At 40.6% G+C, this 16,348-nt stretch overlaps 1 protein-coding gene across 1 annotated transcript in view; it reads right to left on the reverse strand.

The window, feature by feature from the left end:
* The window catches only part of glt1d1 (glycosyltransferase 1 domain containing 1), a 103,943-nt gene that overhangs the window by 77,881 nt on the left and 9,714 nt on the right, over positions 1 to 16,348 (reverse strand). Inside the window, exons 3-4 of the mRNA XM_034169757.1 lie at positions 8,756 to 8,861; positions 1,284 to 1,335 (exon numbers count right to left, since the gene is read on the reverse strand). Coding sequence (XP_034025648.1) covers positions 1,284 to 1,335; positions 8,756 to 8,861 — 158 coding nt within the window. The remainder of the gene's footprint in view (positions 1 to 1,283; positions 1,336 to 8,755; positions 8,862 to 16,348) is intronic.

Raw genomic sequence — 16,348 nt, forward strand, 5'->3', positions numbered from 1 at the left:
TTAGAGGACTGTTTGGCAGAAAAGACCACAAATGTGACCAACTTTACAACACGGAGTTGAAAAACTACAAAGACACTCAAATGGCTCACAATTCATGGAGGGAAATTGCATGTACTGTAATGCTGGTTTGGAGGCTGATGATTATATAAAGAAGTGGAGGTCTTTCAGAGACAAGCTGGTCCATAAAAAGCCACTGTTCCTGCGGAAAATGGCATTAAGATGCCCACCAACACGACGGGCATGTCAGCGTCATTGCATGGCCATGCAGTTACGGAGTTGTAGAAGCATAAATCAGGCTTTAGGATTTTGAGGTGCCACTCCACAGTGGACATAGAAAAAAAGAGTGACTTAACCTAATGTAATCCTTTTAATGCAAATAATGTCTGGTGCATATTTAAGGGAGGCATTTTTTTTTTTCCAAACAAAGTTTTGACATGGCCATTAAATGAGACAGGCCCTTATTCAAGATCAGGCATTTAATCAAAGAAATACATAAGCCTAATTGGTGCTGGGGATTCCCTGTAGGTCGATCGGATCCTCCTGAGTGTGACTAATCGGGTGCATACATATATAATGGATTTTTTTTTCCATTTTATACATATAGTGGATTTTGTCTATTTTATACATATAGCAGATTTCAATTATAACAGACAAAATTTGCTGGTCCACATACATACATGCATACATATATATATATATATATATATATATATATATATATACACACATGAAAAGAGAGAGAAAGAGAGAGAGAAATTCAGACTAGCTAGGATAGGCTCTAGTGAACCCCCCCTCCCCCAGTGACCCTTAATTGGAGTAAGCAGGTATAGAAAATGGATGGATGGGTGGATAGAAAATGGGTGGATCAAAATTCAGAGTAAATAACCAATTTACCTTCATTGAAATATTATGTGTAGTGCAGAGGTCTTCAACTCATTCCAGAAAGTGCCGAGAAGGTACAGGTTTTCTTTGCAACCAGCCACTCCACCAGAGGATTTCACTGATTAAATGATTCCATCTGCTGAAAGTGATGTTAATCAGTGAAATCCTCTGGTGGAGTGGCTGGTTGCAAAGAAAACCTGTACCTTCTTGGCCCTTTCTGGAATGAATTGAAGACCTCTGGTATAGCGGGTATTTCAGTCTATTCAGGCAGCCATTCCGGTGAACCAGCAATTATGTTTCAGTAAAAACAAAACTGAAAAGTACAAATGAATTAAACAAACAATTAATTACAGGCAGGCATTCTGTAGAGTAATGAAGGAATACAAAAAAGTATAACATACCAAAAATATCTCTGCTTCTTCTTTTATTTTATCTGTAAAAGCAACAGCAAACCTGGTTGAAAGAAAAAGTTTTCAGTATTACCACAGCAGACGTTTTGGTTAGACATAAGTCTTCATTGACACAAAACATGTAGCTATTTACAAATAGTGATATTTAAAAACAAGTGAAGTCTGGGAGCATGCATGCAGCGTGTCGCCGTATCCACAACACCACGGAACCCTGGGGGATCACTCCGCTTGAGTTGTGCAGAGCATGCATGTACTCACACGTGTGTTTAGTTCACAAGTAAAACAATACATGTTCTGTTAAGTGAAATCAGTGGTAAATACCTTCAACACTTTCTTTTAAACAGAGTAAAACCAATGTAAGTAAAGCTAACGTTAATTACTGCTTTACTTTTTACCTAATTTAACACTACGCCCTCCCACACACACATTTTTCTACCTTATTTAACTCTGTCTAACAGTAGAAGTTTTGACATCTTAGTTTTTGACAATGAAACATCTTTACAGAAGATGCAATTTAGCCCAGTCATAAAATACTAATTCTGTTACAACTATATTATAACAGCCAAGTGGCCTCTGTGTGTGTGTATGGCTTCAATCACGCAGAAACCGGGAAGAGCTGACATTCTGACTTTTGCCGTTTGGTATGCTTATGTATTTTGAGTCAAGGATGGACACTGAGAATACAGAAAGTTGATAGGACTAGTATTTTTTGGAGAAATTAGCTATTTTACCTAACGAGTAAACAATGGACAAAAACAATAGATGGAAAATTCTTTCATGCTCTAATATCTATCAGTGGCGAAAATCTTGTCGAAATCCGTGCAATAGTTTTGACATAATCCTTAAAAGGCTACATAATCCTTAAAAGGCTATATACAGAAATCTTGATCCAGAATCCAGATCACTTCCAAACTTTAATGGAGTCTTCCATGCCCTAATATCCATGTGTGATGAAAATTCTGTCAAAACCCGTGCAGTAGTTTTGACATAATCCTTCAAATACTATATAAAGTGAAATCTTGATCTAGAATCCGGATCTTGATCACTTCCAAAATTTAATGGAGTCTTCCGTGCCCTAATATGTATCTGTGGTGCAAATTTGGTGAGAATCCATGAAGTGATATTTTGAAAAGTCACTGGTCAACATGGGTGTGGCACTTCCTAACAAGTGTAGGACATCAATGCAAACATAGACATTATATATGTAGATGCCTCAGGGACTGCCGCTGCCTATAGGAGCTGACATATCAGCGCGGCCGCCTTCTTAGATGGGTCCCTACTGCGCCGCCAGTGCGTTTATTTGAACTGCAGAAGGTGTATCCCCAACTACAATAATCCCTAACTCCCCGAATTTTTCCACGATTTTTCCCACGGTTTGGATTGTTAGAAACAGCAGAGATTCACTTACGATACAGGATGCTGTCCCACATTAAATATATGTACTTTCATGCTGACAGCTTTGTTTTATGCTCTTTAACACAGACAAATGCTATGGCATATAGATAAATGTAGAAATGATTCATTTTAGAATTTAGTAAAGAAACAAGTTTGGATTGTTCATCTGAATTTATTTCTCTCTCTCTCTCTCTCTCTCACACACACACACACACACACACACACACACACACACACACACACACACACACACACACACACACACACACACACACACACACACACACACACACACACACACACACACAAGACATCACTTTAATTTCCTCTGCTTCGCCCACCAGGTTTTGTTACAAAGATGAACATTCTTTTTCAAGGCCAGGAAAAGGAAGCAATATACTCGTACACTCAACAAAAATATAAACGCAACACTTTTGGTTTTGCTCCCATTTTGTATGAGATGAACTCAAAGATCTAAAACTTTTTCCACATACACAATATCACCATTTAGCACCACTCTGAAAGGTGCAGTTTTGTTTTATTTGGAGGGATACCAGTCAGTACCTGGTGTGACCACCATTTGCCTCATGCAGTGCAACACATCTCCTTCGCATAGAGTTGATCAGGTTGTCAATTGTGGCCTGTGGAATGTTGGTCCACTCCTCTTCAATGGCTGTGCGAAGTTGCTGGATATTGGCAGGAACTGGTACACGCTGTCGTATACGCCGGTCCAGAGCATCCCAAACATGCTCAATGGGTGACATGTCCGGTGAGTATGTCGGCCATGCAAGAACTGGGACATTTTCAGCTTCCAAGAATTGTGTACAGATCCTTGCAACATGGGGCCGTGCATTATCCTGCTGCAACATGAGGTGATGTTCTTGGATGATGACACAACAATGGGCCTCAGGATCTCGTCACGGTATCTCTGTGCATTCAAAATGCCATCAATAAAATGCACCTGTGTTCTTCGTCCATAACAGACGCCAGCCCATACCATAACCCCACCGCCACCATGGGCCACTCGATCCACAACACTGACATCAGAAAACCACTCACCCACACAACGCCACACACACTGTCTGCCATCTGCCCTGGACAGTGTGAACCGGGATTCATCCGTGAAGAGAACACCTCTCCAACGTGCCAAACGCCAGCGAATGTGAGCATTTGCCCACTCAAGTCAGTTACGACGACGAACTGGAGTCAGGTCGAGACCCCGATGAGGATGATGAGCATGCAGATGAGCTTCCCTGAGACGGTTTCTGACAGTTTGTGCAGAAATTCTTTGGTTATGCAAACCGATTGTTTCAGCAGCTGTCCGAGTGGCTGGTCTCAGACGATCTCGGAGGTGAACATGCTGGATGTGGAGGTCCTGGGCTGGTGTGGTTACACGTGGTCTGCGGTTGTGAGGCTGGTTGGATGTACTGCCAAATTCTCTGAAACACCTTTGGAGATGGCTTATGGTAGAGAAATGAACATTCAATACACGAGCAACAGCTCTGGTTGACATTCCTGCTGTCAGCATGCCAATTGCACGCTCCCTCAAATCTTGCGTCATCTGTGGCATTGTGCTGTGTGATAAAACTGCACCTTTCAGAGTGGCCTTTTATTGTGGGCAGTCTAAGGCACACCTGTGCACTAATCATGGTGTCTAATCAGCATCTTGATATGGCACACCTGTGAGGTGGGATGGATTATCTCAGCAAAGGAGAAGTGCTCACTATCACAGATTTCGACTGGTTTGTGAACAATATTTGAGGGAAATGGTGATATTGTGTATGTGGAAAACGTTTTAGATCTTTGAGTTCATCTCATACAAAATGGGAGCAAAACCAAAAGTGTTGCATTTATATTTTTGTTGAGTGTACATAACAAGTGGATGGAAATGTGCACAAAAGCACTCATCCTTTTGCAGCATTAAAGAAAATTCACTTAAGAGTTGCGATACTAGTTGGATGGAAACACAGCTAATGAGAGAGAGTAACCACTTCCTGCTGTAGTAGCGTTACCGTTTGTTACGATGACATAATATTACAAATGGTAAAATCACCAAAATTATTGTTCAATCTTACTTGTGAAAACTAATCCCATGCAATCTGTTTTTTTATACTGCATCGATTATTGCAACAGTAAGTAGCACAAAATAGCAGCATATCTGCTCACTCTCCACTGACTCCGGTGCAAGCCTATTGTGAAGAGACTCATCCAGTATGGCGGTGATGCTGGATTATGTTGCAACAAGTCATGAGGCATCTATGTATATAATGTCTATGAATGCAATAGCTAACACAGGAAATAACTTTTAAGAAATTGGTCTTTCATTATCTTTTTGCACTGAAATGAAAAGTGAGAATGAAATTATAGCTATTGCAGGTATCATTTTCCAAGAGGTTTCCCTGCAAGTCCCAGGAAGCACACTTTTTGGCCATGAGTGCAAAACAGTATAGCGCATCACAGGTGGGAAGGGGTTAATCTCCGAAAGTGTGACACCCCACTTAAATTCTTCACAGTCAAAAACATTATTGGTGCCTACCTTGAAACATCTGAAAGTTTGGTTGAAAATCGCCAACCAGTTTGACCACAACAGCAATTTAAATTGGAAAGGTGGTGAATTTTGACTTTCTTTGAGTACACGTGACCTTCTGGCCTATATTTGCATAACCAATGACACAATCGACATTTTTCAAGACCAAAAGTTAGGGAACCTCAAGACCTTGCAAATGACACCTAATTTGTCCAGCTATTAAAATGATAAATGTGTAGTCTGATCAATTTCATTTCCCCTAACCTGAATTACATCCACCAAGGACGTAATAAAATAATCAGTGTTTATTTATCTGTCTGTTAACAGGATTACGCCAAAACTACTGCAAGGATTTTGAAAAACATTTTCACCACAGATAAATATTAGGCCATGGAGGACTTCATTAAATTTAGGATGTGATCCCGATCCGGATTCTGGATCAAGATTTCACTTTATATAAGCTTTACAGGATTATGTCAAAACAACTGCATGGATTTTGATGGAATTTTCCCCGCAGATACATATTAAACCATGGGAGACTCCATTAAATTTTGGCAGTGATCCGGATCTGGATTCTGGATCAAGATTTGACTTTATATACACTTTTAAGGATTACATCAAAAGTATTTCATGGATTCTCACAACATTTGCACCACAGATAGATATTAGGCCATGAAAGACTCCACTGAATTTTGGAGGCAATCTGAATTCTGGATCAGGGTTTCAATCTGTACGCTTCACTTTGTCGGATTTTGAGGATTACATCAAAACTACTTAACAGATTTTCACCAAATTTTCACCACAGCTTTGGAACACCCCATTAAATTTTAGAGGTTATCTAAATCCGGAATCAGGATTTCACTTTGTATACATGTAAGGATTACGTCAAAACTACTTCATGGATACGATATCATAATGTAAAACCAAGATCAGGAAGACACTATTTTGTTTCAGCTTGTTAATTAAATATCAGATTGCAACATCGTGATAGTCAGACCATTCTGGATCAGTATGTAGTTATTGCATTGTGTTGTGGAATTCAGATCAAGGGAAAGACCGGATCATGATGTGAATCACATATCTTTTATTTTGAGTCCAACTCAATCCTTGGCCAATGTCAAAAATCTCAGATTGCTCTTGTTTTTAATAAATTTACACACACACACACACACAAAAATAAAATCTAACTTTTTTCATGTTAATGTCATGTCATTATGGGGTGTTGGGAGTAGAATTTTCATGGAAAAAATTAATTTACTCCATTTTGGAATAAGGCTGAAACATAAAATGTGGAATAGGTGAAGCACTGTGAATACTTTCTGGATTCACTGTAAACCAAGACCACTTGTCTTGCTGCTGTAAAACACCTATTGTGATTGAAAACAAGAGCAATCAGAGATTTCTGACGTCCACCAATTCGGATCCAGATCACCTCCAAAATTCAGGCATGTCTTCCATGCCCTAATTTCTATCTGTGGTGCAAATTTGCTGAGAATCTGTGAAGTAGTTTTGATGTAATCCTTCAAAGCCTATATAAAGTGAAATCTTGATCCAGAATCTGGATCCAGATCACCTCCAAAATTCAATGGAGTCTTCCATGCCCTAATATCTATCTGTGGTGCAAATTTTTTGAGAATCCATGAAGTAGTTTTGACGTAATCCTTCAAAGCCTATATAAAATGAAAGTTGATCCACAATCTGTATCTGGATTCGGATTACCTCCAAAATTTAGTAAAGTATTCTATGGTCTAATATGTATCTATCGTGCAAATTTGGTGAGAATCCATGAACTAGCTTTGACATAATCCTTCAAATCCTATATAAAGTGAAATTTGATTCAGAATCCGGATCCAGATACACATCACCTCCAAAATTTAAAGAAGTCTTCCATGACATAATATGTATCTATGTTGCAAATTTGGTGAGAATCTGTGAAGTAGTTTTGACGTAATCCTTCAAAGCCTATATAAAGTGAAAGTTGATCCAGAATCCGGATCCAGATCACCTCCAGAACTGAATGAAGTATTCCATGGCCTAATATGTATCTATAGTGCAAATTTGGTAAGTATCCATGAACTAGCTTTGACATTATCCTTCAAAGCCTATATAAAGTGAAACTTGATCCAGAATCCGGATCCAGATACATATCACCTCCAAAATTTAAAGAAGTCTTCCATGACCTAATATGTAACTATTTTGTAAATTTGGTGAGAATCTGTGAAGTAGTTTTGCCGTATTCCTTCAAAGCCTATATAAAGTCAAAGTTGATCCAGAATCTGGATCCAGATCACCTCCAAAACTGAATGAAATATTCCATGGCCTAATATGTATCTCTGGTGCAAATCTGGTGTGAATCTGTGAACTAGTTTGGACATAATCCTATATAAAGTGCCTATACGAAGTGAAACTATCTAGAATCCGGATCCAGATCTGGATCACCTCCAAAATTAAGTGGCGTCTTCCATGGCCTAGTATGTATAGTGCAAATTTGGTGAGAATCCGTGAAGTTGTTTTGACATAATCCTTCAACGCATATATAAAGTGAAACTTGATCCAGAATCAGCTCCAAAATTTAATGGAGTCTTTCTTGGCCTAATATCTAACTGTGGTACAACTTTGGTGAGAATCCGTGGAGTATTTTTGGCGTAATCCTGTTAACAGTAATCCCTCAAAGCCTATATAAAGTGAAACTTGATCCAGAATCTGGATCCGGATCCAGATCACCTCCAAAACTGAATGGAGTCTTCCTTGGTCTAATATCCATATGTGGTGAAAATCCATGCAATAGTTTTGCCGTAATCTTGCTAACACACAGACAAATAAATAAACGCCAACGATTTTATTCCATCCTTGTTGGACGTAATGAATACCAGCTGGGCTCTTTGTCCATGTCTCTTGCAGCTACTGTAACCAATGGATGATGGGAGTTCCAGTTATGCTTGATAGCACTGTAAACAATGCCACCCTCTGCTGGAAAAACAATGTAATGACCACTATTTCCTCATTCTACATTGTTTATTCCTTAAAATAAGTTTTCATATCGGCAAAAGTTATGTTGGTACTGATATTGTGGTGAAAGGATCACATTGGCCAGTATTACTGGCCAACTGATACATCAGCCGCGCTCTAATATGCCGTAAGGACAAAATTATGTTTAACATTTTTAAGCCAAGGTGTATGTAAACTTATACCTCCATCTTTATCTCTCAGATTTCATTCTGTAGATTAATCCTGTCAACTAATCTGAAATTAAATAATATCTCATTACATATACCATTTCACAGCATGAAGTTAATCTGCAATACTCTTCAATTCACAGTAACAATTTCTTATAAGAATTCTAAAAGTGACATGACCAGATTCATTCACTTCCCACATACACCACTGTTTTAATCTTCTACTCAAATACAATTAATATACAATTTTAACAATGATAAAACATGTTTTTACAATTTTTTTTCAACAATATTTTTATAGCAGCGTGCAGTTTGTGTGATGTGTTGATTTGCTGTTAAATGTGTTCAAATGGCAGAAACGTCACCTGGCTTTCAGTAGCACCTGTTCCATAACCACACGCTTCTGTTCAACTTTCACATCTTCATTTATGTCTGTTCCACCAAAGATAACACCAAATGGTACACTGGTATCTGTAACAGTGAGAGACATAAGAGAAAGATTCTGACACATGCGAGACACTAACTTTAAACCTTGGCAAAAATTATGGAATCACCTCACTTGCAAGATGTTCACGCAGCTTTCTTTGGAAGTTGTAAATAGAAGTTTTTTTTTATTCCATAGCTTACTCATCTGGCATTGCAAAACATATCTTCAAGAAATTAAACTTGATTATGGAAGACTGGTCCAGGTGGTGTGGTGGAAACAGAGGTCAGTGCAAAGTAAGTACCGGTGTAGCAGACCGAACGGTCCGCCCCCAAAAATCGGTCCACCTTTTGCATCTGCAAATGCGTCATTTCGAACCAGAGCACCACATCTGAGACCGAGTCTCTTCACCCAAAGCAATCAAATGGATTAATGGGTTTATTAACCATCAGATGATAAAGGTAAACTCTCTTAAATCATGCTGAAGTCAGTTTTAAGCAGAAACTAGTCGAAATTCCGTTACGCTTTGAACTGTCCAACGGGCCGTGAAGGCATCAGCTAGCAGCTCATTTAGCCGCAGTACTCTGATCGCTTCCCCCTCCTTTTATAATCAGAATCAGAACCAGAATCAGAAGAAGTTTATTGCCATTGCCAGTGAACAGGATTCACAGACTAGGAATTTGCTTCGGAACAATGGTGCAACATTAAGAAGAGATAAAATGCTAGGATAAAATATAACATATGTGTCAAAATAAGATAAACTATAAGATAAAAAAAGAAATATGAAATATGAAAGGCTGTGTGCAACAGAAAAACAGAGAAACAGAAAAAACAGTGCAGTGGGAGGAGTGCAATTAAAAACCAAAGTACATTGTCTAAAGTGACCCGTGATAAAATGATAAAGTGACAGAGTTAAGCTTAAGGTGACTGAGTTATGAGGTGTTCATGAGTCTAACGGCAGAGGGGAAGAAACTGTTCTTATGGCGTGAGGTTCTGGTCCGGATGGACCGTAGCCTCCTGCCCGAGGGGAGTGGTTTGAATAGACCTGTGCAGGGTGAGAAGGGTCAGCTGTGATCCGACCAGAGTCCTGGAGACGTGCAGGTCATGGAGAGATGGAAGGCTACAGCCGATCACCTTCTCAGCAGAGGCCACAATGCGCTGCAGTCTGTGTCTGTCCCTGGCTGTGGCCCCGGCGTACCACACCGTGATGGAGGAGCAGAGGATGGACTCGATGATGGCCGTGTAGAACTGCACCATCAGCTGGACAGGCAGCTTGGCCTTCTTCAGCTGCCGCAGGAGTACATCCTCTGCTGGGCCTTCTTGATGAGGGAGCTGATGGTTGACTCCAACTTGAGGTCCTGGGTGATGGTGGTGCCAAGGAAGCGGTGACAGACCACAGTGGTGATGGGGCTGTTGGTGAGGGCGAGGGAGGGCGGGGGGGCTGTGGCTTTCCTGAAGTCCACGATCATCTCCACTGCTTTCTGGGCGTTGAGCTCCAAGTTGTTGCTGCTGCACCAGGTCACCAGCCGGTCCACCTCCCTCCTGTAGGCAGACTCATCCCCATCTGAAATGAGTCCGATGAGGGTGGCGTCGTCTGCAAACTTGATGAGCTTTACAGAGTCGTGGCTGACTAATGAAATAATGCTGAATTTATGTGGAAATGATTGTTGTACTAAAGCTTCAGGTATCTGTTGCTGAGAGAGATGATGACTGGTATGAAGTTTGAAGCAGAAACAAGGTGTAAATCCATGATCCACTTCATCAGGGGAACGATTTTTAGGGGGACCGTTCGGTCGGCGACACCACACATGCCCAGTGCCTTTCTGTGTGGAATTTCCATGTTAAGTCTGTATATGTGTATAGTTCTTCCAGGTACTCTGGTTTCCTTAAACCACATCTACTAGGTTTTTTTGCCTTGTTGAGGTGGAATTGCATCAAGAACAGCATACTGGTTCTGCTGCAGCGATTGTTGGTAAACAAGAGTGAGAGGAGTGGAAGAGAGAGAAGGAACTCATTTTCCGTTTAGAACCTTCTCATGTTGTATATCCTTGCACCAATTTTTTTTAGGCCGAGTTGACTTTGAATGACAAAGACCTATTTGTGACACTGTGTTGGATGTGCTTGTTAGAGGGGAGTTTTAGAATCCTAACCATAGTGTAAGTGGACAACTGTCCCTTTTTGCAGTGAGAAAAGGTTTACAGATTCTGCCCTCACTGGTCAGTAAATACCTTGACTGCAACAGCTGAGAAGCTGAGTGAAGAATCAAAGCATCTGTGTTCATGATTGTCCTGCATCAAGACTAAAAGCACCCTGACACTTGCAGAAATTTGATCCCCGCACTGGCACACAATCTTGCGCGCCAATTAGTAAATTCGTAAACTGTGCGCAGCTGTATACCAGTGCGCAAAGAAAACTTTGAAATGTTCAAAATTTCTGGCGCGCATTAATTTCATGCCACTTGCGTGAACTAGTCGTGAACATTGCGGAACCTATTCAAAAACACTGCATGTCACTGCATGTCAATGCACACAGGGCACACAGCTTTACAGACACATGCTCTAACTCATAAAGATGGGATGAAAATGCAACTGTTTTACCAAGTCATCACATACAGTGGTCCCTCGCTATAATGCGGTTCACCTTTCGTGGCCTCGCAGTTTCGTGGATTTTTTTTAGTGCAATTTTGCATGCTTCATTTTTTTTTTTTTTAAACAGCGCATTGTGTTCTGCGTTCTTATTAGGCGGGCCGGTCGGCATCACCGCGATTGCTCTCACTGCCTCCGATGCACTTACCGAGTCTGCAGACTGTTTTGATGCAGAGCGCTCCAGCAGCCCACAAGGATAGAATTCTTGCGGAAAAATCTGCAACGCTGTATGGTTTTGGTAACCACAGCCGCAGAGCTCCGTGGCCACTGAGAGAGGTTTGTATCTTTTTAATGACTTGGATTCTTTGAGGGTCCCGCATCCGTCCCGCAATGGTAACACCGGAGGCAGTGAGCGAAGAAACAGCAAGCGCATTGTATTCTGCGTGTGCCTGTTTATAATCTTCTCACCCAGAAGAAAAAAGAGCGCCAACAACTACCCATAACTGTGTTCTTCACTCGGAAAAAGACACCTGCACCGAGGTGTCACTCAGTGGAAAAAGACGCGACAGCGGAGCGGCGCCAGGACGAAGAGGTGCGATCAGAGGAACTGTGAAATACTAGTCAGTCACTATTAATAATTTCTTATGTGTCCAACATCGTAGGTTGATCGTTAAAATTAAATTTGTTAATTCTAAAAGCCATCATAATTATTTATAGGAAGATGTTCTATTTTTATTTCTCAAACAAATGTTTTGGCCTGAAAACAGGTTTTGATCTTTGATTCTATAATACTGGACTTATTTTTCTACTAAGGTTTGAACTTTGAGAGTGTTTACACAGGAGAGAAAAGAGAAAATGTTAATGCCTGCTTGAGAAAAGTGTATAAAGTGTGTAGTGAGGGGTTTTACAGCCTTAAAACATCTATAATAATTGTAAAAAATAACGCTGACTACTTAGCGGATTTCGCCTATCGCAGGTTATTTTTAGAACGTAACTCCCGTGATAAACGAGGGACCACTGTATATCATAAACAGTTACCTTTGAGACAAGATTCCAAATGTGTTCTTCACCACATGACGAGCACGCAACAACCTGCAGCTGTAGATAATTTCACTGTGATTCTGGGAGCAACAAGAGATGGTTTAATCAGCCATGTTCTGAGAGCAAATGCGTCATCAGCTATGAAAGGATTATTTTATGTAGCGTGGCGTCAAGTGGGACAAAGAATTAGCACGAATTGTGCGGCAGTGTGGGGATCAAATTTATGTATGTGTCAGGGTCTCTTAAGGCTTTCAATGACTTCCTGGCCATCAGATTTGCATCTGTATGCAGTAAAGTACTGAACTTGTAGAGGCATTCACTTGTCTCAACAGTGCCATTTCTGTCTGGGTCCTCGACCTTTCTCGATCGAGGGAAAAGTAGTCATAAAGTCAAAGTGACTACTAGATACCTTTGTTACCAGGTTTCTTCAGAAGATCCTTGGGTACCACTGGAGTGACATTGATACAAGGGATGTCTATTTTATGCAAACGCTGGCTGATGTGACACAGTGACTGCCAGTCAGTGATGGCAGCATGATGTACGTTGGTTGGGTGTTGGTTAGAAATGATAGTTATTTATAATAAAGTTCATGTTTAAACTGTAAAAGCATCAACATGATATGACTTTGGGAGACTAAAATAAGGACAAACACTTGCATGGTTATGGAGCATCATCTATGCCATTTTTCACATGTGGTGCACCTTAGTGTTAACGAGCTCAGTGGATGGAGAAACACAAGGAGACTCCAGCGCGTCACCTGGCTGCAGTTGATGGATGTTAATTTTGAGAGATTTCTTTGCCAAAGTATTTTCCAGGACCCAAGGCAGACCCATGGTTGTATGGTTGCAGTGATGTGCAACACCAGTGCATGCTTCCAGATTTTGCTTAACTTGATGGAGCCATGTTAACATTAAGCCAAGTCCAACAGTTGTAAGCGACTTTCCTTTTTTTAAACTGAAGACTGATTTGCACTTTCAGACTTGTGCTAGTACTTGTATCTGAAATACAAACTACAAGGTGCTTCAGAATTGAGTAAATCTATAATATTTTCTAAGATCTTTTGTCACCACACTCCATGGAAGTAACTCTGCTGCTGCTTTCCACTGGGAGGTGGCACACTTTATAAAAGGAATGAGGGAAAACCATTTGGATGCTCACTTGTGGAAAAGATTAAGCCACTGGCAAATACAAAGGGTCTTGTCTCTAGACGGTAGGGACTGGGACAGTGCCTATGGTTAGTCCACTTCCTGTTGGTATCCAAACCTCAGGATGCTCATATGACTAGTCAGGTGGAATATCCTTAGCTTAGTAGCTGTATTCTCTAAGGTCTGTGGTGCTGGAAACAGCCATATCTCAATGGTAGGATACTTCAATTTTTGTCTGGTCACTTCGATTGTTGGTGTACAGAGGGAGTGGCAACTGGTGTGGAGAACCAAAAAAAAATTCTAATGCAGTCTATCACCCCTGTCAATAAGCATGTTATGAGGCTCAGACATGCAGTAAGCATTCTTTGGATGTTCTCCGTTATCACAGCCTGTGCTCCAATTATTGTGATTGACATCTCCCAGCTTCATTCAGTGACAGAAGTAGTTAAAAGGACAGCAACAGTATCCTTGGATTGGGCAATTGTGTTAAAAATGGCTCAGTGCTGCTTCACTTTACAAAAAAATCATATGCTATAAGTTGCTGAATCCTGGCTTCAACATCCAGCACACACTGCTGGACAAGCCATTCTTATACTAGCAGTTCTTCTCAGGAGAACCATTCTGAGGGAAAGATGCTTGAGGCTTCTTCAGAACTGTATGGAGCGTAGAAGTGCCTATTTCGGGAACTTTGACAAGACCTACTGTCACTTCCCTACAGAATTAGCTGCAGTTCTGCAGACTGCCATCTGCTTAGTGTCCAAGACTAAACCTCAATCGAGCTCAAGATCAGACTGTCATGTGAGAGTTTGCACACAATCATAGTGGCAAACATGGGCAAATACTAAGTCCCTTCGGCTGCTCCCTTGTTTGCACTCGGGGTCGCCACAGCAAATCCAAGGTGGATCTGCATGTTGAATTGGCACAGGTTTTACACCAGATGCCCTTCCTGACGCATCTCCACATTACATGGAGAAATGTGGCAGAAATGTGAACCTGGAGCCTTCTGAACTGAAACCAAGCACATTAACAACTTTGCCACCACCCCTGCGCAAACGTGGGCAAATAAATGCCCAAAATGGTATGTGAGAGGTCTTTCATTACCAAACCAAAAAAGTTGCCAGGTATTATGACGGAGCCACCAATGTCCATAGGTGATACTTCACCTCTAAGGCCACTCTGAATATCATGTGGACATGAAGACATAGTGCACAGCTTGGTGGAATTAAGGATGTATATAAAAAGGAGCTGAGAAAGCAGACTGTGAGGGTAGATAGGGACTTTTATCCAAGAAATCTGTGCTAAATCTCTTTTCATATCTGCTCTATTGCCATTGGATTTGTATTTTCTTTTTACAGTCATTTGATTATAGAAAGACATCTTACTTCCGAAGGTCATAGTTTTAATTTCATGTAATTAATTTAAGTGCATACTGATATTTCAGTTGTCCTTTATGACTGCTTTGTCATCTGTGCTGCGTTGCTCATTTTATAAATGTTGAGAAGCACTTGCCATTTGTTTGAAAGCACTATATAATGAAATTATTATAGCTATCATCATCATTATTGCACGAGGGGTGACTGAGTAGTTTTGAGCCTGACCCAGAAAAAGTAGGGTGTGGTTTTGCATCTTTTGCATTCCGAGAAACCAACACTTGAGGAATGTTTCACAATGCCAGAAAAAAAATTGCATATCTGTGCTCTGTACATTTGCTAGAAAGTGAGAAAGATGAGCGAATGTCTTTCGAGTGCGATGATGCCATAATTACCTCCACCGCCAAAATTGGAGGAGGTTATGTTTTTGTCCGTTTGTTTGTTTGTGAACAGCCTGGAGTCCACAATTCTTCATATATCATTATGAGATGTTTTACAGAGGATTCATATCTTGATAGGCAAGAAGTGATTCAATTTTTTAAGGTCATACATCAAAGTCTGGGAAAATCTTGGAAAACTGGAAAAATCCCTATCTTTAACATTGAACAATTTTTCAGAAATTCATACCTCTGTCAAAAAAGATCAAATGTCTTTCCTATCTGAGAGCATTTTGTAGGATGATATCCTTTATTGACTGACAAAGTTTGATCTGGATCTAATCCAGATTACAGATTTTGAGAACATTTAAATTTAACATTGAAAACCCCATTTAATGTAGATTTTACATCAGTGGTGTCCAAAGTATTCCAGAAAGGGCCGAGAGGGTGCAGGTTTTCCTTGCAGCCACTGACTTCAGCAGGTGATTTCACTGATGAACTCTCAGTGGCTGCAAGGAAAACCTGCACCCTCTCGGCCCTTTCTGGAATACTTTGGACACCACTGTTTTATATTATAACTAGGGATGGGTATCGAGAACCGGTTCCTTTCAGGTATCGTTAAGAAATGATTCGATCCACCGACATCAATAAGCTTTGTGCTTAACGATTCTGTTATCGGTCCTTCAGAGTGGCCATTGTTTTGGCGGGTGTTTGTCGGGAAAATGATCATTTCTCTATTGATTACAGACCCTGCAGCGGGTCCGTAATCAACTTTTGACCAACCAACCAATCGAAGCAGTGGTTCGCAGATTGAAGCAATGCTTCGATTCTTTCTTTCTTTCGCTTAATTTTCCCCCACTAAAACCCTGAAGAGCATACGTCTGTGAGTATTATTTATCGTTTCTATGTTAAACCGACCTGTTATGGTCTTCTGAAACAGTTGATAGATGTATTTTATAACTTAAAAACGGGAGTGATGCTAACATGTTAGCATGTCTATGGCATTTTCAATGTTA

Source organism: Thalassophryne amazonica, chromosome 5 (assembly GCF_902500255.1).
Source record: "Thalassophryne amazonica chromosome 5, fThaAma1.1, whole genome shotgun sequence".
In the NCBI taxonomy this organism is placed as follows: Eukaryota; Metazoa; Chordata; class Actinopteri; order Batrachoidiformes; family Batrachoididae; genus Thalassophryne; species Thalassophryne amazonica.